Source organism: Hyperoodon ampullatus (assembly GCF_949752795.1).
Source record: "Hyperoodon ampullatus genome assembly, chromosome: 2".
Taxonomy (NCBI): Eukaryota; Metazoa; Chordata; class Mammalia; order Artiodactyla; family Ziphiidae; genus Hyperoodon; species Hyperoodon ampullatus.
Window position 1 is genome coordinate 119,326,541 of NC_136915.1, and position 22,962 is coordinate 119,349,502.

At 48.1% G+C, this 22,962-nt stretch overlaps 2 protein-coding genes and 1 pseudogene across 3 annotated transcripts in view; all 3 read left to right on the forward strand.

Moving 5' to 3' along the window:
• LOC307065379 (low affinity immunoglobulin gamma Fc region receptor II-like) overlaps nt 1-22,412 on the forward strand; it is a gene marked incomplete at both ends in the record, with an annotated part of 107,008 nt that extends 84,596 nt beyond the window's left edge. The window contains 5 exons of the mRNA XM_079722181.1: nt 17,960-18,082; nt 20,280-20,401; nt 21,158-21,506; nt 22,170-22,207; nt 22,323-22,412. Of these exons, the coding sequence (XP_079578307.1) occupies nt 17,960-18,082; nt 20,280-20,401; nt 21,158-21,506; nt 22,170-22,207; nt 22,323-22,412 (722 nt within the window). The remainder of the gene's footprint in view (nt 1-17,959; nt 18,083-20,279; nt 20,402-21,157; nt 21,507-22,169; nt 22,208-22,322) is intronic.
• FCGR2B (Fc gamma receptor IIb) lies at nt 5,005-17,363 on the forward strand (the record flags this gene model as incomplete). Its single annotated transcript, XM_079697700.1, has 4 exons — nt 5,005-5,116; nt 9,884-9,904; nt 11,695-11,952; nt 17,065-17,363. 4 exons carry the CDS (start codon nt 5,005-5,007, stop codon nt 17,361-17,363), a joined length of 690 nt encoding a protein of 229 aa, XP_079553826.1.
• On the forward strand, nt 12,167-15,291 carry LOC307048598 (polyhomeotic-like protein 1; annotated as a pseudogene). The gene is made up of 2 exons: nt 12,167-12,233; nt 13,083-15,291. The product of its transcript is annotated as a polyhomeotic-like protein 1 (transcript).
• Nucleotides 22,413-22,962: the final 550 nt, after the last annotated feature.

Here is a 22,962-nt window from a genome sequence, read left to right on the forward strand (position 1 = left end):
AATGGGGTGCAACCCTGTTTTGTGCTGATCTCAGCCTATCAACAACCAGTGTTGTGGTTGGACCAGCTCTTGTGGTTCTTATAATGATTGCCAGATGCCCTTCAGCAATAACCATCAGGAAACTTTGAAAAAAATAGAGGCTTATTACTTATAACACCTGGAAATTACACAGCACACCTGGGGCCACACAGCAAGGTCATGGGGAGACAGAGAGTGCACGTGGGCCCGGGGTTCTGCTTTTATTGGGGCTGAGGGTGGGTCCTAGGGTTTTGGGGGCTCACTGTTTATTGGTGAATTTAAAACGTAAGAGCAGAAATTTAAAGGACAGGATGGAAAAAACAAAAACCATGTAGACCAATTGGTCAGTTATTTAAATCTACCAAAATCTCTAAAACAAAGGAGCCTCAGTGAGTGGAGGTGGCCTGGCTCTTTATCTACTTGTGTGGTTGGTACTGTGTTTAGCTGAGATAGCCTTCTTTGAAAGGGCTGCCCCTTGAAATGGATGCCTTGGCAATCAAAGCTTAAGGCAGCCACTTGTATTGCAAAAAAGAAGAAAACTGTCAGGGCTTACACTACAAACCCATATTTCTGCCTGGCCATAATTTGGGGGCCCCAACCTGATGGTTGCCAAGTCAAGTTCTCAACACAAAATGAGACAAACAGAAGAAAAGAGCTGTCCCTGGGAGAGAAGAATTGACAACCAATAGGTACCCCAAAACCAAAATCAAAAAAGCCTGAATTTGGAAAAGAAAGGACAACATGAAATTTTATTTTCCTCTCTTGACCAGGCACTACAGAGACCTGGGAGACCTGACTGTGGTAAGAATTCTCATCCTTCACCAGCTTCTGCCAGTTTTTCCAGGATCCCTTCTGGAGGCTCTGGAGCATGAGGTATTTAGAGTGTAGCTCTGGTATCTATCAGAATTTAACAAGGGTTTCCATTAATCTTAGTTCTAGTGTCCCCTTGGCTGTTTAAGGGAATAATTGGTAGCGGTTTACCAGAGACTCCCTCAGAGTCTCACCAACCCTGAGAGGGGCCATTTGGTGACCTTCCTTTGAGGGTAGATACAGGGTATCTGTAAGGCCACTAACTTGGCAGACTTTTGTTTACAGTTCTATAGTCTCTTCACAGTGGAAAGGCAGTTCGGACAGAGGATTAGCAGACTGTGGGCGCTCAGGTAAAGGAGGACGGGGAGTAGTAGGAGTCACATCAGTCTTGTAGTCTTTTGTTTTAGGTACCTCTTGTGTCTTTACTTTTTCATTACCCTTTTGCAATGACTCTTTCAATGAAGCCCTCTGGGACTCTTGAAGCCTTTTGGAGGCATACCAATTAAAATAGGTATCCCATTCTGTTTGTTTGATTTGAGGACTCTTACTTTCAAGTGTACTTTTAAATGAGCCATCTTGTCTAACTGGAAGATTCCCTATAATGGCCGTTGTCATTCTAGGTTGTCTTACTAAGATGTTGCCATTTTTGTAGATATCTATAGCTTCTTGGACCGCATTTATCAGACATAAAGTAGGCAGGTGTGCCAGAAGGTGGCAAGTTTAATTCGTTGATATTGAAGGGTCCCACTTCTGTAGCTAAACCTTGGATCTCTTAGAGCCAAATTAATGCCTAATAGGGATGTGCCACCAGATTATGTGTTTTTTTTTAACATATTTATGTATTTATTTACTTTTGGCTGCGTTGGATCTTTGTTGCTGTGTGTGGGCTTTCTCTAGTTGCGGCTAGCAGGGGCTACTCTTCCTTGCGGTGTGTGGGCTTCTCATTGTGGTGGCTTCTATTGTTGTGGAGCATGGGCTTTAAGTGCGTGAGCTCCAGTAGTTGTGGCACGTGGGCTTAGTAGTTATGGCTTGCGGGCTCCAGAGCACAGGATTAGTAGTTGTGGCACACAGGCTTAGTTGCTCCGTGGCATATGAGATCTTCCCCGACCAGGGCTTGAACCTGTGTCCCCTGCACTGGCAGGTGGATTCTTAACCACTGTGCCACCAGGGAAGCCCCGATTATGTGGTGTTTAACAGTGTACCTTGTTACATGGAAATTTTTGTGAGGTTGGCATGTGACCACTGTTGATCTAACCCATTCCTTGACCAACTTATCCTAGCCCAGGAGTCTGAGAGGGAGGTGTTGAGCACTCAGTACAGTCCACATGTATTGTCTTAATTTAATTCCCCAAGTCCCTCAGCAGTTCATGCTGTGGACTTACCTCAAGCTTTGTGAGTTTTCTAATGGATGCCATCATGCTTTCTTTTGCTTCAGGGGCTCCTATTATTTTTCCTCATTTAAATAATTCTCCCTAGTTCAACAAGACTTACTGTTTCTGACTGCTTGAGCACTGTTCCTGAGATATGTCAGTACCTCCTGAAGGTGCTTACACTGTTGCTTAGATTGGGCATAAACTCAAATGTTGTGGCCTACTAGGTCTCACCATGAAATATCTGAAGTCTCTCACACCCCAAATTTCCACCTAAAAGGATTAGAACAAACAAACTTGAGCTCCAAGTGGGAACTAGGTGGAGCTCGATCTAAGAGAAATTGCCAGAGATACTGGAGAGCAGCTGGAGAGGTAGCAAACTAAAGTGGCTCTGTAGGAACCTTCACCTTCATCTAGGAGCCAGCCTGGGAATCTTCAGTGGCTGTTTTCACATCACACCTCATTGACAATAGAGGCTATACCTTCGAGAGATTGCAGGTTTGCTTCCAGACCACTGTAATGAAGCCGATATTGAAATAAAATGAGTCACACAAATTTTTTGGTTTCCCAGTGCATATAAAAGTTACGTTTACACCATAGTCTATGAAGTGTGCAATAGCATCATGTCTATAAAACAACATACATACCTTAATTTAAGATGACTTTATTGCTAAAAATACCAAAACAATTTCAATAATAACATCAAAGATCACTGATCACAGATCATTATAACACATAATAATAACGAAAAAGTTCGAAATATTGTGAGAATTACTAAAATATGACACAGAGACACAAGGTGAGCCAAAAGCAGTTGGGAAATATGGTACCAATAGACTTACTCAACGAGGGTTGCCACAAACCTTCAATTTGTAAAAAATGCAATATCTGCAAAGTGCAGTTAAGTTAGCACAATAAAATGAGATATGCCTGACCTGTCCAATGATAAAACTAAAACAATTTAGTTACGAGATTATTCAAGGGAAAACAAGCCATGGATTGAGGTAGTACAGTTCCTCATAAGCAGTGGAGAACTCTTCCCAAGGGATTTGGGCAAGACCAAGTTTTATAGAGCTTTAGAAGAGGCAATGTGGAAACAGGGCATGACTGGCTAGGAGGCTGGGAATTTCCTTATAAGGCTAACAGGTCCTGATTTCTAGAGTAAGGTAAGCTAAGTAAAGCTGAGTTGGAGGATTATGATTGGTGTATGTTACGTCCCTGGACAGGTTTTTCCTGTTAAGTGCAGGCTGACTTAGGTTTAGATTTATGATGTGGTCTGGTCCACTGGGGTGGCTCCAATGTGTGGGTCCCATTATATAAATTAACCTTTAAGGTGTTATGTCAGCTCACGGAAGTCTTTTCAGTGGTTAAAGAAATTTTTTCACCTAAAAATCAGATAAGGGCTGGAGGTAGATTGGGGTTGGCAGGTGGGGTAGAACGGGGCCAGTAGAAAAGCCTTGGCCAAAGGAGTGGGGCTGTTGAGGTTTCTGAAGACCACAGAGTGTAAGAACAGGTTTCAAAATGTCATTTCCTTGAATATTACAGCTTGCTTCCTCAGAGAGCTTTTGGGAGAGAGGCCCCAGCAAAGGGCCGCAAGAGAGATCCCAGAGCAACTCATGTTCTGGGGATGTTGAGGGTGAACAAGTGTCAATGAGGGTGACAACAGAAAGCAAAAAAGGGAAACTAGCATTGACTGGATACCCACAACGAAACCAGGGACTTTGCTAGCAGGCAAATTCTCTTTTAATTTTCAAAAACCTTGAGTGCAGTGGTTCTCAACCAGGGGCAATGTTGCCCCCAAGAGAACATTTGCCAATGTCTAGAGACATTTTTATTTTCACAACTAGGGGGTGCCCCTGACATCTAGTGGGTAGAGGTCAGGGATGCTGCTAAACATCCTACAGTGTATAGGACAGGTCCTCACAATGAGAATTATTTGGCCCCAAATGTCAATAGTACTGAGGCTGAGAAACCCTGCTTGAAGGACAGGCAGGCTAATCTTCATTTATACAGATGAGGAATCTGTAGTTCTGAGAAGCTACCTGTCATTCAAAATTACACTTACACAGCTCTAAAGCCCTGCTCTTGACCATGCCATAGTGATAAGAACAGTGATGGGTAAGAAAGATAAAGAACCAGGGCACTAATTGCTGCCCAAAGATATTTGTCGGAGGAATGAGTACAAGAGTGAATGACAAAGGGGAATAAGAGGATGGCTGTGATCATCCTGTTGCCACTGTGACACACGTCTTTGTCCTTGTTCCACAATCCAAAACAGAGTCAGGATATGATAATAAAGAAAATCAAATGGTGGGGGCTGGCCTCAAGTCACTATGTTCGATCTCAGGAGGAGTCTGATGCCAGTGTTTGCGCCTCTAAATAGATCTAGAAGTATGGGGAGTCTGCTGACACACTCTCCTCCATTGCCTTTTCTAAGCAGAGAGTCAGACAGGTTCTGAGCTGAGTTTGGGTGACCATTTATTCCCCTCTTCCTCCCAGAGGCTGAGCCCAGCTGTGACCCCAGAGGAAGAGGAGAAACTGTTTCCCAGTTTCCACATTTTCTGTGAATTTGGAGTGGGACTCAGCCAGACTGATTCTGGGAAACCCTGAAACTTCTGAGAGGGAAAAGTTGAGACGAAAGAGGGTGGAAGGGGAGGAGCCAATGACAAAAACAACACTTCTTTTCACTTCCTCTTTTGGACTCCAGAATTTGTCTGTTCTCTGGGGTGGAATCTGTCAAGCCTCGAGAGAAGTCTGTGCCTGCTGGGCTGTGCTGTCAGAGCCAACCTGCTCGCTCCAGGAGGTGATGGGGATCCCCTCATTCCTAGCCCTCCCTGCTGCCAGGAGTGACCGAGCTGACTGCACATCCTGCCATCCTTTGGGCCACATGCTACTGTGGACGGCTCTGCTATTCCTGGGTGAGGCAGGGTCCCCAGGAGGGGCAGTGGAGCAGGGACAGAGGCAGGCATGCTTTTCTAACTCAGCTGCTGTCATCTCGGTTGGGGCTGGGCTTGGGCAAGGATGAGGGCTGGTGCGTGAAGCACGTCAGGAAAGTCAGGAGGATGAAGGCAGGCTGATGAAAATCAGATTCTGACAACCTTGCTGGCCTTGGCAAATTATGAAATTGGCAGAGTTCTTTTTTTTTAAATTAGTTAATTTATTTATATTTGGCTGAGTTGGATCTTTCATGCTGCACGCAAGCTTTCTCTAGTTGCAGTGAGCAGGGGCTACTCTTTGTTGCAGTGCGTGGGCTTCTCACTGTGGTGGCTTCTCTTGTTGCGGAGCACAGGCTCTAGGCACACGGGCTCAGTAGTTGTGGCACGTGGGCTCAGTAGTTGTAGCTCGCGGGCTCCAGAGCACAGGCTCAGTAGTTGTGGCACACGGGCTTAGTTGTTCTGTGGCATGTGGGATCCTCGCGGATCAGGGCTTGAACCCGTGTCCCCTGCACTGGCAGGTGGATCCTTAACCACTGCACCACCAGGGGAGCCCGGTCAGAGTTCATTTTTTTTTAAGTCTTTTGCCCAATTTCACTGGGCACCCAGGTCCCTGGTGCTCTGCCACCTGCCAGAGCAGAGCCAGCTGTGAGGAGAGTCTAGTGACCTAGACTTGAAGGACTAATGAGTGGCCAAGGTGTTTACCTTCCTTAGAAATTGTGTTTCACTGGGACCGTATCTTAGGTGGGAGGGCTAATGCTGTCTTAGGCAAATAGGAGGTGGGGGGGAACACTTTGTGCTTGGGGGCAGTGGCTGTTCTCTGTGCTCCTGAAACCATTTCAGGCAGCAGAAGCCTATTCTCTTTATGTGAAAGGAGATTCCCCTGGGAAAAAGCACAGGAGGGTGTGGGTTATCCAGGGGATGGGGATCAGAGAATACATAAGCCAGGCAATTCTAGAATCAGTTGTGGGACCAGAGGAATCATGCATGTCTCTTTCCACTGCACAAACGTGGGGATACGTCCTGTCACCGATCAAATAGAAAGACAGGATCTTAGGCTGCAACTGAGCGCTCCTTTCTGACCATGTTCTCAGCTGTGAGCTAGGGACCAGGGACTGATAGTGCTGGTGGGTGGAAGAGTCTAGGGAAGACCAAGTACGGGTGCCTTATTGCCAGGAATGTCTCCCCAAGCTCAATTTCTAGAGTATCTACCCTCAGATCTGCTTCAGTATGGTCCCAGAGGACATGCAGCCACTTTCCAAGTTATGTACTATGATCGATAGTAAAATCCGTTCAGCTCTGGGAGCCTTGGCCCTCAATGCTGGATGATACTGGGACAGGAGGTGGAGGAGAGGAAGAGAGAGTATCTGGGACAGGAGGTGGAGGAGAGGAAGAGAGAGTATCCTCCCATGAGCAGGATGAAATGGATTGAAGCAGAATAGCATGAAAAAGGAGCACTGAACTACCTCACTTTTCGTATGGAGAAGCTCAGGCCTGGAGTAGTGGCATGCTTCCCTACCTCTGCTATAGTGATACCAATGTGATGCCTAGACAGGATTCCTGGGAGAGACTTTTGGAACTTTTATCCATTTGCCCTTTTGCTAAGTCACAAAGATTGACTCCATCTTTTCCATTCTCATCTGGGCGGCCATATTTAGGTCTTCATTGCTCAGTAACTCAATTTTTACACCACGTTCTGATCCAGTCTTGACTGTCCTGTCTCCTGTTCTCCGAATCCATGCTGCACACTGAGGCCATGACTTCTTCAACTACAGCTATGGCTGAGTCACTGTACTTCATAAATGCCTTCAGTGCTGCTCCATTGCCTACTTTATAAAGCTCCAATTCTACACTTTTTTTTTTGCGGTACATGGGCCTCTCACTGTTGTGGCCTCTCCCATTGTGGAGCACAGGCTCCAGACGTGCAGGCTCAGCAGCCATGGCTCACGGGCCCAGCTGCTCCGTGGCATGTGGGATCTTCCCGGACCGGGGCACGAACCCGTGTCCCCTGCATTGGCAGGCGGACTCTCACCCACTGCGCCACCAGGGAAGCCCTCCAATTCTACTCTTAAAAGTAGATTTTCATCTAGAGCCAGGCAGTGTGTACACATATTCTCTGCTTTCCGGGATTCCACAAACTGCCTTGTTTAAAAATTAAATAAATGCTATGTGCAGGCTCTGTTCTAGGACTTGGAGATTTATCACTGAACAAGAGAGACAGCCTTCCTGACCTAAAGCACAAGGTCTTTGCCTCCCTCACAGTGACAGTATTATACTGAGTATGAACATATTTAGTATTCACTAATATTTGTTGAATGAATAAATGGAAGGTGCCTTCTCTCTACTTTTCTCATCTCTTACTTGTTTCTTCTCTTCCTCCTCCTCTTAGTCCTGCTTCTTTACCCATTCCCTGCACTGCCACATTGTCACCCCTGCACACTCTGCTTTTCAGCTATCACTTCTGTGTCAATAATTTCCAAACCTATCTTTCTTGTTTGTGTCAAGTACAATTTCATATTTCCACCTGCCGGTTGGAGACCTCCAAATTGATTTGTCAGCTCAGAAACAAAACACATTCAAAATCCAACTCTCATCTTCCCCTCACAAATGTTCTTCTCCTCCTAACATTTATATTTGTGTGAGCACAACTAATGTTTTTCCTAGTCACCCATTTACAAGACCCCCATATCTCTTCAAGTGCCATGTTCTCTCTCCCTCTTAAATTTCTCTCATGCCCGTGTCCTCATCTTTACGTTCTATTGTCAACGCAATTTTGGGCTCTCTTATCTCCCACCTAGATGGACTCAATGAATGATTTCCAGAGCATTGGCAAATAAAATTAATATGGCCACTGCCCTCTTTGAGCTTACATTCTACTGAGGGATATAAACAGTAAATAAAGGAACACAAATGCATAAATATGAACTGGAAAATGGCTATGAATCTGTAAACAGGATACTCTGATAAGAAAACTTGTTGCGCGGGACATGAGAGAACAGCCTACGTTAACAGGATGATATGGCAAGAATTTTCTGAGGAAGTGTCTTTTTCTTTTTTTTTTTTTTTGCGGTATACGGGCCTCTCACTCTTGTGGCCTCTCCCGTTGCGGAGCACGGGCTCCGGACGCGCAGGCTCAGCAGCCACGGCTCACGGGCCCAGCCGCTCCGTGGCATGTGGGATCTTCCCGGACAGGGGCATGAACCCGCGTCCCCTGCATCGGCAAGCAGACTCTCAACCACTGCACCACCAGGGAAGGGAAGGGAAGCCCTGAGGAAGTGTCTTTTATGCTAGGACCTGAAACATGATAAGGATTAAGCCATTTGAAGATACAAAGAAAGCAGGTTTAGAGTATAGGGATCAGCATACAGAAAAGCCCCAAGTTTGAAGAATGTGAAGAGGTCTGGTGTTATTGGAGCTCAGTGAGTAGGGGAAGTGTGGCTCAAGATGAGGCTGGAGAGGTGAGCAGGGCTTGTGTCAGGTGTGGCCTTGTACATATTTACATTTTATTTTCAGAGCAAAGGAAGAGCACTGAAGGCATGTAAGCAGGAGAGTGATATTATCTGATCTGTTATTTTTAAAATAACTCTAGCTTCTCTGTGGGGAATGTATTGTCGGGGGAACAAAATAAGGGAAGAGATAAATTAGGAGATGGGAGAAAGCTGCTGGTGACCTAAAATAGTGTGGACATGGACTGAAGCTGTCGTATTCAAGAACTAACTGGAAGCAGGATGATCATGGCTTTACTGGTGCAAAGGCTGATGGGGTTTGGGAGAGAGAGAGGAATAAAAGAGGACTTACAGTTTTCAGGCACAAGTACCTGGGCAGATGGTGAAGATATACACTTATATGGGGGAACCTGGGAGAGAAATAGAATTGTGTCCACTTGATTTGACATTGAGATCATTGGTGATTTTGACAAGAAAAGTTTTAGTGGACTGGTGAGGGCAGAGTTCAAATTGCAGAGAATGAAACAGTGATTGGAAAGAGAAGAGACGACGACAGCCTTTGTAGAAAAAGAATTGAGAAATCAGGCTGGGAAAGGGAGCAGAAAAATAATTTTGGAATTATATGTGGTGTCAAGTGAGATTTTTTCCTTTCAGTGAAAGATCCTGGAATGTATTTATGTTGATAGGAAAGGTCCAGCTGAGAAGGAGAAATGGGTGAGGCAGAGGAGAAAGGGAATAACAGAGAGAGGAAAATCCTGTAGCGGGTGAAAGGGAATGTGACCTAGGATAGAGACTGACCACAGATAGGAGGAGAGATATCCCCAGTGAAAACCAAGAAAGGAAGATGGATAGAGATGCAATAGGTTAGGAGATTTAGTTGCGGGAAGATGTGAGACCTCCTGTCTAACTGCGTTTGTTTTCTCTGTGAAGGATAAAGGAAGGCATCATCTTTGAGTGAGATGGGACTGGAGGCAGAGGACTGGAAAATTTGAGGAGTGAGGAAAAAATGATTGTCCCTACCAAGAGCCACAGAGCAAACGTACTAGAGAAAAGTGTCAGAACGGCAGTTTAGTGTCCCTTTGAGTATGGAGACAGTAGATTTACAGAGATACCAACCTGCCTGCTTATGTGGTAATTTCATTAACACACAGCTGAAGAAGTAAAGGCATGGACAACCCATGTGGAACGTAATGCAGACAGAGACTGGCAAGAGAGTTAAGGGGATTTGCAAGGAGGTGATTATTTATAATGATGAATCATCATATCTAATGAGAAAGTAGGCTGATCTTTGCTTTCTCCCTTACAGCTCCTGTTGCTGGGAAACCTGGTAAGTGTTCACCACATCCTCTCCCTCCCCCTCTCTCTCTCTGCTCCCTTCACCGTCTCTGGAGGTGCTCTGGATGCACCAGCAACCCAGGACTGAGGTAGAACCAGGTGAGAGTAATTGCTCCCACAAGATGCCCTGGCCCCTTCTCCTTCCTCCTTCCCTTCCTCCCAGCGAAGCCAGGGATGGGCAGCCACGGGGCACAGCCTTTCTGTTTCTGTTCTGGTGAGACCTCACAGATTCTGTCACACAAGATAACTGTCTTCTATCTCAGTTGCCTTCCTCTCTCCAAACTAAATCATGAACCCAGGCCATTTTAGTTTCAGCCACATGCAAAATCACATGATTTGCTTAGGTTAACCCCATGGGTTGATAAATCCTCTACTTTGCATGTATCTGAAGGCTTCAGGGCCTGTTCCCTTGGACACAAATAGGAGATACCACTGGTTGCAGCTTGGTGGGATGAACACTGCTGGGCACAGCTTTCTCTGCACCACTAACCTCTCCACCTCCCAGGACTGGTTGTGGGATGGGGCTCTACCTGGGCCACTGAACGCAGGGCTCCCTAGACTGGCCTGCCAGCCTTTCTCCTCTTTCTTATTCTTCTGAGGCCACAGAGGCTCCTCTGTGCTTGGGTGTCAGGACAGGTCTATTCTAAAGGATAAAGAATGGGGACTTCACTGGTGGTCCAGTGGGAAAGAATCTGCCTTACAATGCTAGGGGACGCAGGTTCGATCCCTGGTCAGGGAAATAAGATTCCCACATGCTGTAGGGCAACTAAGCCCACACAACTAGAGCCCACGGGCCACAAACTACAGAGCCCACGTGCCCTGTTGCCTGCATGCCACAACTAGAGAAGAGAGAAGGGCACACGCCATAACTAGAAAGAAGCCGGTGCACCACAACGAAAGATCCCACACTGCAACAAATATCCCTCATGCCACAACTAAGACCTGACACAGCCAAAAAAATTAAAAAATAATAAATATATCATTTTTTTGCTTCTGACTTCTTCCATTCTTTTTTAAAAAGATGTATTTATTACTTTTTATTTAGAAATAAATACATCTTAAGGAAAAAAGAAACTAATAAGAAGCTGCTGTATAAAAAAATAAATAAAACTCTAAAATTCAAAAAAAATAATACGCTGTAAGGGTATATGGTACAACAGAATATAGCCAATATTTTATAAAAACTATAAATGGAGCATAACCTTTAAAAATTGTGAATCACTTTATTGTATACCTGTAACTTATATAATATTGCACAGCAACGATACGAATAAAAATTTTTATTCCAAAGAAAAACAGAAAGAATGGAAGAAGTCAGAACAGAAACGTGGTGTCTGACTCTCAGCCTGGCACCTCCACCAGATGTCCCCATTTGTCTTCTTGCAGCTGTGGAGAGAGTTTATCCACTAGTGTCCGAATGCCTCAGCTTACAGGGGAGGAAAGTGATTCCCCAAAGGATGTGTGTGTAGTATATGTGTGTGTGTGTGTGTGTGTGTGTGTGTGTGTGTGTGTGTGTGTTTGCTTGCCCCCTCTCCCATTCCCCTACCTCTTATCCTCTCCCCTGGGGAGTAAGCAAGCTCCCTGAGAGAACCTGGGTTCCTGGGGGCCCCTATTTGGGCTGCATGAGTTGGAGGAGCTGCCTTTGGTTGCACAACAGTTCTGGGTTGGGTTCCTCTCTTGATGTCTCCAGCATGGCCACAGTTTTCCATCATCTGAGATTTGGGGTCTGCTTAGGCCCTTGGGGTCCCTTTCCTCATGCTGCCTTCTCTCTCTGGCCCTCAGCAGATCTCCCGAAGTCTGTGGTGAACATTCAGCCTGCGTGGATCAATGTGCTCAAGGAGGATTACGTGACGCTGATGTGTCAGGGGACCAACCTGTATGAAGGCAACCTCACCCTGTGGTTCCATAATGGGAGCTGCATCCAGAGCCAGAACCAGTCCAGCTATAGCTTTAAGGCCAGCAGCAATGACAGCGGGGACTACAGGTGTCAGAGAGAGCAGACCAGCCTCAGCGACCCTGTGCATCTGGATGTGATTTCCGGTCAGTGGAGGAAGGCCTGGGAGAGTCTGGGAGAACAAGGATAGAAGAAATCTGTTACATGGCAGAGGTTTTTTGGAACGGGGAATTGCCTGCTTACTGGGAAGCATGGCTGTGAGTTGTTTGAAGGGGTTTTTGTCCACTCATTTCCGTTTTCACGCACCCCATTGCTTAGTACGTGTCGTGAGGTGGAAGTTCCTGAGAGATTTCTCAAAATATGTTGGACTCTGTTGTCTCGGTGCTGACTGAGCAAGAAGGTGACAAGGCCACTGACAGTCAGCTGGGTATGAGAGAAGCAGAAGGAAATCCCTAATTCATAGAAATCCTTCCATTTTTATGGCAGAGTCAAGTGCAGAGACAGACCACAACTGAATCCTAGCCCTGCACATTACTAGCCATGTAAACATGATGATTTCATTTACCTTTGAGCTTCAGTTTCCTCATCAGCTCAGTGGAGATACTACTGCCTCCCCCATCAGGTTCTGGTGAGAATCAGCATTTCCCTGCCCCCGTGCCCTCTGTGCAACTTGAGGTGAAAGTTGTGTCTTAACCACCTTTTATATCCAGCCCCAGGCACGGGACAGGGCTTAATAGATGTTTGCTGAACAGATCAATGATCCTCCAAAGCTCCTGGCAAGAAAACATTCTCCATAGAGAAAAGCTGCAGTGTGATTATGATGAATATTGTCATCGCTATTCTTCACTTAGTCCCCTTCCCTCACCCAACTCTCAGATTCTCCTCGAAGGTATCTAGGCCCGGTGGGCCTGCAGCTCCAGGCCTGCAATCTCTACCCTCTGTGCTCAGCAGGAAAAGACAGTCCTGGAGGGAAGCCCCAGAGGCCCGGCAGGGCCTCAACCTCAGTGCTCCTGCCTCTCTAGGAAGGGGTGGAAGTGAGGGATCCCTCCCCCGAGACTGAGCAAGTTCCCACCCGACCAGCAGGTGCGTTGACAAGGAACCCTGGCACATGAGGTGGACACCACCCTGAAGGACCTAGGTGAGGAGCTAGATGTGAAGGCCTGGTGCCAGAGCACCAGCCATGGGGACCCTGAAACACTATCATGGAGACTAGAGTCAACAGAACACCAGCTGCACCACTGGGAGTCCCTACTCAGGTGGTAGCGCTCATTCCCAGACAGCTCAGTGCCACGGTATGAACAGCAGGCAGAGCAGGCACTGCAGGGGCAGCTCCGTGGGCCTCAGTATCTCCACCAGTTCGTGTCCAGCAGCAGCTCAGCAGGCCCAGCTGCATAGCCTGGCTGCTATCTAGTGGCCACAACTGCTGGCAGCCAGCAGGCCAGCTCCCCCAAACACCAGCACAACGCAGCAGCTGAGCACCACCCAGGCCTCAGTCAATCTGGCCACAACATCAGCCTCCCAACTCACCAGCCAATCCCGGAGTGAACTCTCCCAGTGTTACCACTTTGACCCAATGTGTGCTACTGGGGAACACCACCTCCTCCCCCTCAACCTGTCCCAGGCCCAGATGTATCTAAGACCACATCTTAGCTGGGAAACCTATTCCAGGTAAAGCAGACCTTGGCCCAGAATGTGCCTCTAGCTTCTCAACTCATCCTTTTGCCTATTAGGGCAGTGGCAGTAGTCCAGCAGGAGGGGCTGTCTGCTCAGGCTGCTGGAGTCCATGTAGATGCAGTTTAGGTAAAGACCTTGGCACTGAGGAACAACAGGCTCAGCCCAAAGCTCCACCCAGAAAGCTATTCCCCTGTTTAGCCTCCCCCAGGCCTCTAGCCAGGCCCTAGCTGTGGCTCAGGCTCCCTCTAGGGCCTCAGGCCAGTTCTTTAGCCTTAGTCCAGCTGGTGGGGCAGTGGGAAGAGCATTCGAAGGTACATGGGTCCAGGCGGAAGTGGCCACCCACCTGGGCCTTTGGGTCAGTGGCCCTCCTCAGGAATAGGTGGTGCTTGGAGCTCTCCCAGGAAAGGCACAGGAGTGGTGGAGCCCTTGCCTGCATCCCCAACAGTGACTGATCCAGGGCAGCTAGTGCAGTGGCCAAAAAGACAGAAGCAGGTGGGAGTGGTCAGCAAGACAGGACAGCTGCACCTGCGCCCAGCCAGACCCTTACTAGCTCAGTCACCACACACAGATCCAGCCCCATTCACTGATTTAGCAACAGCAACAGATCCAGCTCTTGGAGAAACAGGTGGTGATGCGGCAGCAGATTGTTATCTACCACTGGCGACAGCTCCAGCACCATCAGCTCCGGTACCCTCCCCACAGCTACACCTCTCCAGCTGGTCCAGCAGCAGCCACAAGTCTCACTGCCCCTCAGCCACCACAGTCCAGGTCCCTGTTGTCTTCTGCATGCAGTCCGTGCACCTGCCGGGCAAACCCAGACGCTGGCTGTCAAATGCAAGGAGGAGGGCGATGACGTCTCCACGTTGGGTTCCGTGCTCCCGCCAGGGCTTCTCCAGTAGCAGAGAGCCCCAAGGCCACGGAGGAGGAGAGCAGGCTTGGAGAAGAAGCTGAACTAGTGACCAGTGGGAATGCTAATTCACCAAGCAGTGAATTAGCAGCCGTGGCCCCTGCCCATCAGCACCTCCTCCTACACTAGCCATGGTGTCCAGATAAATGGTGACTCAAACAAACCTCCACAAGCCATTGTGAAGCCCCAGATGCTCACCCACATGATTGAGGCCTTTGGTATCCAGGACGGAGCAGAACCTGTCCCAGTGTGCTGTTCTCCATTACTGAAAAGCCACTACAGACTGGCCTCCCAACAGGGCTGAATGAGAATCAGTCAGGTGGCCCCTGGGGAGGGGAGAGCCCATCTGCTGAGTAGTCAAGAAGACAAATCTCCTGAAGTTCCAGCACTGTGGGAAGTACAGTCCTGGAGAACAGTTTTGTGACTCCAAGAGTTTCTGCTCCATGACTTGTACTAAAAGGTACAGTGCAAACTGTAGCTGCCAGTTCTGGTTGAAGAGGAGAAACATGAAAAAGTTTCAGGAAGCCCACTATGCCTTGTGTTCACCAGTGTGGACCCTGCTGTAGCTCCTCTGTCATCACCCATGCTAAGATCCAGGGCAAATGCCACAGGGGTCAGGAGGACTCTAGCTGGGGTTCAGAGAATTCCAGTCATGGTAAAGAACTCTCTCCAATGTCCCTGGGCCTCTATCGGTGAGAGATGGACATGGGGAATGTGACCCAGGAAACCTCCATACAACTGTGTCTACACCAGGATTCATTGCATCAACCCTGTGTTCCTGTCCAGTAATCTTAGCCACTGGAGTGCAGAGGAGGTGTATGAGTTTATTGCTTCTCTACAAGGCTTCCAGGAGATTGCAGAGGAGTTTTGTTCCCAGGAGATGGATGGAAAGGCCGTTTTTTGACCTAAAGAACACCTCGTGAGTGCCGTGAACAGGAAGGTCAGCCCTGCCCTCATGATCTGCACCAAGAAATTGTCCTCGAGGAGACCTAAGGTGGCCCTCTTGCACAAACCAGCCTATGGCTGCCCCTTCCACTGTCCAGGTTACAACCTGGTACCAGTAGAGACTTTGCTGAGAAGCAAGTGCTGTTCTAATGATGTGCACCTGCAGTAGAGGGGATTCCCCAGACAGGGAGGAGAAGTGCAGGAATTGGTTGCTGGTGCTACATGGAAGCAGCTTTGACATTTTCTCTGGGTTCTACTTCATTTCAAAAACTCTTCACAGGGCTTCACTGGTGGCGCAGTGGTTGAGAGTCCTCCTGCCGATGCAGGGGACGCGGGTTTGTGCCCCAGTTCGGGAGGATCCCACATGCCGCGGAGCGGCTGGGCCCGTGAGCCATGGCCACTGGGCCTGCACGTCTGGAGCCTATGCTCCGCAACGGGAGAGGCCACAACGGGAGAAGCCACAACAGTGAGTGGCCCACGTACCGCAAAAAAAAAAAAAAAAAACTTCACAATTCTCAGCATTCCCGCCTGCCCCAATCCAACCTTTATAAAAGAGGCAGTCTAGGGAACCAGGACTGCTCACCTAATCCTGGAGTGGAATCTCTAGCCAGTGCCTGAGTTCCTCAAGAGCAGGAATACACAGGATGGTATGGGAGGAAATGGGTGGAACGCAGTGGTGGCTCCCCAGTGGGAGAGGTGGGGTGTTCTGGCTTGTGTGACCCAAGTCGCAAGATCTGGTGCTCCCCACCTTCCCTCTGGGTTGTCCCACTGTAGCCGTGGCCCAGAGTTTTCTCTTCATTGTCACTCCCTCCCTCAGTATTGAACATTTTCTCCTGCATTTGTGGCAGGCTCAGCGGCCAGTGTAGAGCCTTTTTTGGCATCATTCCGATCTGCTGAAGGGGCTAATAATCGTGGTGACTAGCACACGTGTGGCTGTTGTCATTTCTTTCTCATGTCCCGGCTCCCTTCCAACGTATCTATTGTTTTCTACCCTTTCTTTCCAATTCCAACTCTACTCTGTCCTATAGCTTTAGGAAAAAGGAATGCGTGGGCTGAGGTCAGATTATAAGTACCCACCTTAGCCTCTATTCCCTATATGACAAAGAAATTAAATATCTTTTTCCTCAGTAAAAGGATGAAAATCGGGGGAAAAAAGTACACAGCAGGCTAATGGCCCACCCATGTCACTGCTGCCTTTAGACAAAGTCCCCGCTGAAGTGAAATTCCATATTTACTAACATGCACCAAATAAACTAATATTTGTTAGATGTCCGTGACTTTCCCCAAAGACACTTGACTCTGCTGTGTCCCCCTCACATGTTGTCTCCTATGTCACACTGGGTCTTTCCCTCCCTCCCTCCCTCCCTCAGGGAAGGGACTGTACTCCTGGGTCTCCTGTATCCTTCCTGCAGAAAGAGGCCTGTTGGGCAGGACAGAAACAGGAAGACAAGCATATCCTGAGCACCTACTATGTGCCAGTGACTACTGTAGATAGCTAATGGTATTATTGTGACTCTTTTCACATACGAGGAAACGGAGGCCCAGAAGAGTTAAATTATTTGCCCAAGATCACAGAGCTCATACATGATGGAGCCAGAATTACAGACCAGGGGTGTCTGATTCCAGACTTAAGCTCTTCCCTCCACACACAGGGGCCCACCAGTAAGGATGGTCTGGGTCTCGGATTTGAGTCAAGACCTCCTGGGTTCTGTGGTCCCTTTGTGTCTTTCAGACTGGCTGCTGCTCCAGACCCCCAGCCTCGTGTTCCAGGAAGGGAAGCCCATCGTGCTGAGGTGCCACAGCTGGAAAAACAGCCCTCTGAATAAGGTCATATTCTTCCAGAATGGAAAATCCAAGATGTTTTCCCATCTGCGTTCCACCTTCTCTATCCCACAAGCAAACCTCAGTCACAGTGGCGCATACCACTGCACGGGATTTATCGGGCAGACAATGCACTCATCACAGCCTGTGACCATCACTGTCCAAGGTGGGAACTCTGTGAAGATGAAAGGAGGGGAGAGGAGGGGTTAGACAATTAGGGGTAAGGTCACATGGACCTACAGGGAGATCTGAGAAATGCCCTAGCAGCAAACCTGGGCTCTGGAGCAAAGGGCAGGGGCATGGCACCTTGCTAAGTACTGGCCAGAGCTTGGAGCCCTCAGCTTCCAGGTGATAGGTGACAAGGCTGTTGTTCCACTTTGAAATGTAGGCCCCATCACACCAAGCCCAGCAGCGGAACAGAGCTCTCTCATTGGTGCAGAAGCTCTAAGCGCCTGGACATTCCTAAGAGCTGAGATTTCTCCTAATTTCTTCTCATGTCTCATGATATGTCCATTCACTCTCAGAGGCATGGCATGTCCTTGACAGTTCAAGGCTGTGCTGGGTACAGTGGTGGAGGCGTCAGGTCCACCCTCTCTGCCATCCCCGAGGGCTAAGAGGAACCCTTCCCTCTGCCTTACACACTCAACAGCGTGCCTTCATTTGATTAGCAGAGAAACGTGGGTATGGGAGAGGCACAAGCCCAGTTCCAGAAATCCTGTGCTGGTGAGGTTGAGGGGGGAAGTGAGTGTTGCGTTGGAGCAGGGACAGGGACGGGTACTGCCTGTTCTGACGCCTGTGTTCCCCAGGGTCCAGCTCGAGCAACTCCTTGTCGGTGACCATAGCGGTGGCTGTAGTCGCTTGGATTGCTGTAGTGGCTATTGCTGGTGCCATAGTAGCCTGGTTCTACCTCAGGCGAAAGCAGATTTCAGGTTTGTGCCTCCCCTTGGTCTTGTTATCAGTTCCTACTTACTCAAGGCCCTAACCCCAAACATTGCTAGAACCCTTATCTTTGGGCTAGAGAATCCTTAGCATTCAAATATAGTCCCATATTTTGTTCATTCATTCATTTAACAGGCCTGAACAAACTTGCTTATGTGTCAAGCACTGTGATAGACTCTGTGGATTATGCCAGGATAAAGAAGTTCAGTCTCTGCCCTCAGGGAGTTCATAATATTGTGGGGAAGACTGAAATGCAAATAGATCAGTATAATTAGAGGGGATAAGATCAGTATTAGAGAATGCAAAGGCTGTGATGGGGGACAGAAGAGCTGGCGCAACCCAGCATGGGCCGGGGCAGTGAGAGAAGGCTTCACAGGAATGCAGTGTTGTGTCATGACTGAAGCACACCTGGTGGGGCCAGACTGCCTGAGTTTAAATCCCAGCCCCTCAGCTCACCAGCTGGATAACGTTGGGTGAGTTAGGTATGCAATATGTTGAGAAGATGGAGTTGGTGTATTAATTTAAGAATATGCAGGTCATGACCTGCTGAAAGGGGAGGCACAAGCCACCCACATGGGCCTGGCAGCTCCCTCAGCATCTGATTTCACTTCCCAGATTGGGGAAGTGAAAACCCCGGGGTCAGTTTGATTGAAAGTACAGTTTTGGTACACTCACACAAAGGAAGTCGAGTCACAAGACTTGCTGCTCACAGATCCCAGAAATGGGAAAGTGGGTGGCAGTCCCCTGTCCCCGGTCACGGGTGAGCAGGAGAGAGCAGTGTAGCAAGCAGCTATTACTTATAAGGTGATTGGGGTGGAGGACACTATTTTGCGGGCTTAACGCTAAGTGGTTATTTTCAAAGGTGCCCCAGGAAAAGCAAAGCGAGAACTTACGGCGGGAATCCTGAACTCGAGTCCTTATCTCAAATGTTCCGATTCTGGGTGTAAGCAGGTTATCATACTGTAAAATGCCTAGGCAGCAGCTCAGGAAAACAAAGTTGTTTTTTTCAGGAAAATACAAGTTGTTTTCTCATCACATTCACCTTCTCTGTGCCTCAGTTTCTTCATCTGAAAAATGAGGCCACGAACAGAACCTACCTCCCAGGGTTATGAGGGTGAATGAGTCGGCAGCTAGCAGACAGCAAACAATCACATAGTGTGAGTTGTTATCGTTATGGAGGAGGTGATGTTTGAGGGTTAACCAGGCAAGGAGGACTAGAAGAGCATTCGAGGCATGGGGGCCAAGACATGGAAATGAGAAGCATTGTGGCTAGGATGGGGATCATGGAAGAGTAAGGAGGTTGCTGTAGGCAGTTTGATGCCACTGAAGCCATAAATTACGAGGCAGAATAAAAGGAGAGATGAAGCAGGGCAGAAGGTTGTATTCCAGGTCACGGAATCCACGTAGGCTACCTTTGAAGAACTAAGCTGTATTCCAAAGGGGTTGGCAAGAGCACAGGAGGGCAGTAACCACGTCTCCTTGTTCTGCGCTGCCCCCCCTCCGCCCCCCGCCAGCACCTAGCACATGCTTGCCACGCAGCAAGATGGTCAACAAACATTTGTTCACTGACTGATCAGCTGAAGAACTTCAACTCTTGGAAAGCAGCCTCCTTCCCCCATAGTACTAACGTAAAAAAGCCGAGAGAAGGGAAGGTGCCATACAAGTCTAATCAGCAAATGGTCACGATTCATAACACTGAAAAGCTAGCTTGCTGGTGAGAGAAAGCGCTAAAGATATCCAGATACAGAGAAAGTAAAAGGGAAAAAAGACTCAGAGCCATTGACAAAGAGAAAATAATACTGCTAATACCTCACAAAGCACTTTGCAGTTGGTTCATAGCCAAGACCTCAGTTACTGGTGTTAAGTAAATGTAGAGATTCAGGGAGAGATACCGAGAGGGAGAAAGAGGTGTTTTTTAAAAGGCAGAGCAAGCTTAAGAAAGATGCAATAGAATGGCCTTTCTGACAGTCCCAGGAGTCCCTGCTGTTAACCTAGCCAACTTACATCTCTCTAGACCAGCCCTTTTACAGGCTAGGGCAGTCCCTGGGGAGTGGGGAGGAGAGGAGGCGTCTGTGTGGGAGAAGGGTGTGTGTTGTTTCTAACCCAATCTTGCCTCTGGTCGTCCTTGGTCCTGAAGACTCAGGTCCTACCCCATGATCCTACTAACCTCCTATGTGCCCCTCCTAGCTCTCCCAGGAACCCCTGAGCACAGGGAAATGGGAGAGACCCTCCCTGAGGAACCAGGTGAGTGCAGCTCCCCCTCTGGGGGCTCAATGACACCCTGCCTTCTGCATCAAGAAGCTGCTTGTGTGAGTTCTGCTGGGAGCACAGGAGAGGGAGGGGGCAGTGGGAGGAAGGCAGGGGCTCAAATCTCTTGGTCAGTTCTGAGACTAACTCCTGGGCCTAAAGAGGACCTCACTGGAGACAAGGAGAAGATGAACACCTGTCCTAGATAGAGAGGCGAGGGCCTTGTCCAAGTTTCTGGGGCCAGACTGCTGGGGATTTTTCCAGAGCAGGACATCAGAGATACTTAGGTCTTTCTGTGGAGCTTTGGAAGAGCTGGCAGAGGACTGGGGTTAGACGCTGTAAGACTAAGGCAAATAGAATTAAGGGGATAAAATTCTAAAGGAAAGGAGAAAGAGCCCTAAGGAATAAAACCTAGATTTGCTGCAGAGTCTGTCTCTGTGGGATGATTGGGTAAGGGTAACAGGGCTCACCTCTTAGTGGAACATTAAGAGGAGATTTTGGCCTGAGAAAGTTCTGGGGTACTACGTGCATTAGTGGGCTTTACTCTGTGGGCAAAGCTTGGTTCTAATGCCCACTCGTGTAGGCTTATTAAAATGCAGGCCTGGCTCTAGCTCTGTCACTATCATAAAATGGAATCTTGAGTGTCATTCCCCCTCTTGGGGCTTAGTCACCTCACTGAGGAGATGAGTGGGTTGGCCTGGGTGATCTCTAAGCCCTTCCAGGCCTGACATTCTGAGAGTCAGTGACCATCCAAGCCCTGGCCCAAGTGGGAATGTGTTAAAGGAGCAGTAATATCCCAGGCGACTTCCTGACTGCAGTTAAAACCAGAGCACGAAGGGAACTGGAACTTTCTCTGGGGACTCCCAGACAGCAGAAACGGACAGGAAAAAGAAGCCCTCGAGGACTCCACCTCAGATGGCTGGAGTATGACTCAGAGCAGAGCCAACAGGTTTGAGAGCTTGAGCAAAATGGCACAGCTGTCCGGCTGCACTTTGAGCAAGGCCCCTATGTCTTGTGGCCAGGCCAAATGGGGATATGGACCAGAGTCTTCACCAGGGCCAAACTGCCGTAGAAAAAGTGCAAACACAAGTGGATTAGCCATTTTGATGTTTGCTTCTACCTACACTGGCATAAATATATTTCACAAGGCATTTATTTCACAGGAAGGTATTGGGGCTGATGGTTTCCCAAAAGGCACAGCTAAGTTGCTGGGATGGTTGAGGGATGCATTAGAAGGAGAATTCAGGACGTGGTTTGTTCCAGAAGTTGGAGCATGGCACACAGGGACTCATTGTGTCCTGGAGATGAATGAAGACACTAGATGCATTGTCTCAGACTCCCTCCCCACTTCCTGAGGAATGCTGCTTTGCAGTTACTGAGGCTGCTTTTCGCACTGGCAAAGTGAGTTTATTGGCAAAAACATGAGGACATTTGGATGTGTTTTAGATATTTACCAGGGAGAGTGCTGGCTGGGTTGCTTGCTTCCTTCTTTCCTTCCCTCCAGCCTCCCTTGCTCACTCTCACTCTCATGCTTTCTTTCTTTATGAGATCAGGGAGTGTCAGATTCTTCAAAGTTCCAACAAAGATATACTACATCTGGCCAATGTGGAAAGGCCACCATCTGTGGCTGGCAAAAATCTGGATTACTTCACTCTAATACTCAACACCCCCATCTCCTCCCCAGTATATCTCAGATCCCCAGGGGATGAAGCTTTTGGCCTGAAGGCCTGAGTTGGGGTTCAGTGGTCCTCGCCTCAAGCCTGGTCTGGGCCTCAAGCAGCAGCGCGGGTAAGCAGTGCCCTCACTGATCTCTGTTCTTTTTGCCCACAGCCAATCTCACTGATGCTGAAGAGGCTGCCAAAATGGAGGTGAGCCATCCCAGCCACCTGCTTTTCCTTCTCCTTCTCCCTTGCCACTTCTTCTGTTGCCTTCATTCTTGTGACCTCTCTGTGGATCCCCATTGCTCCTTTCTGCTTTCTCTAGGCTGAGAATACAGTCACCTATTCACTTCTCTCGTATCCGGAAGTTGCAGAGGAAGAAACAGAGTCGTCGGATTACCAGAACCACATTTAGTTTTCATTGTCTTGCCTGGGACTTGGGGAAGAGAATCAGAGAGGCCAAGATCTGGTGTCTTCTGTCCTGAATTCCTCTGAAGGAGGAGAAGAGGATGCTGCAGTTCTAAAGGAGAATGACTCTTCCAGAGTTATCTATGTGAATCCTGAAGCTCCCTGTTTTGAAAGCCACAGACGATATGGTCTCAAATAACTGACTGCTGATTTCTTCTGTGCTTCAGCACTTCTCGCCATCAGGACTCTTCTGTTAAACATCCACAAAGCCAGTGAAAATTACCTTTATTAAGAGATTGTAGAAACATGGGAAATGCTTATGTTACAGGTTACATGAGAAAAATTAGATAAATATGTATGATTTCAAAAATGTTGAGATAGACTAACATATGCCAATATATTAAAAGTGATTGTTTCAGGGTGGTGGAATTATTGGTGCTTTTCATTTTCTCTGTTAATTTTTCTGTACAGATCATATATTACTTTTATAATAAAATACTACACTAACAACATAAACGCTGTACCGGCTGGAGTGTAGACTGATTTGGGGTCTGTTT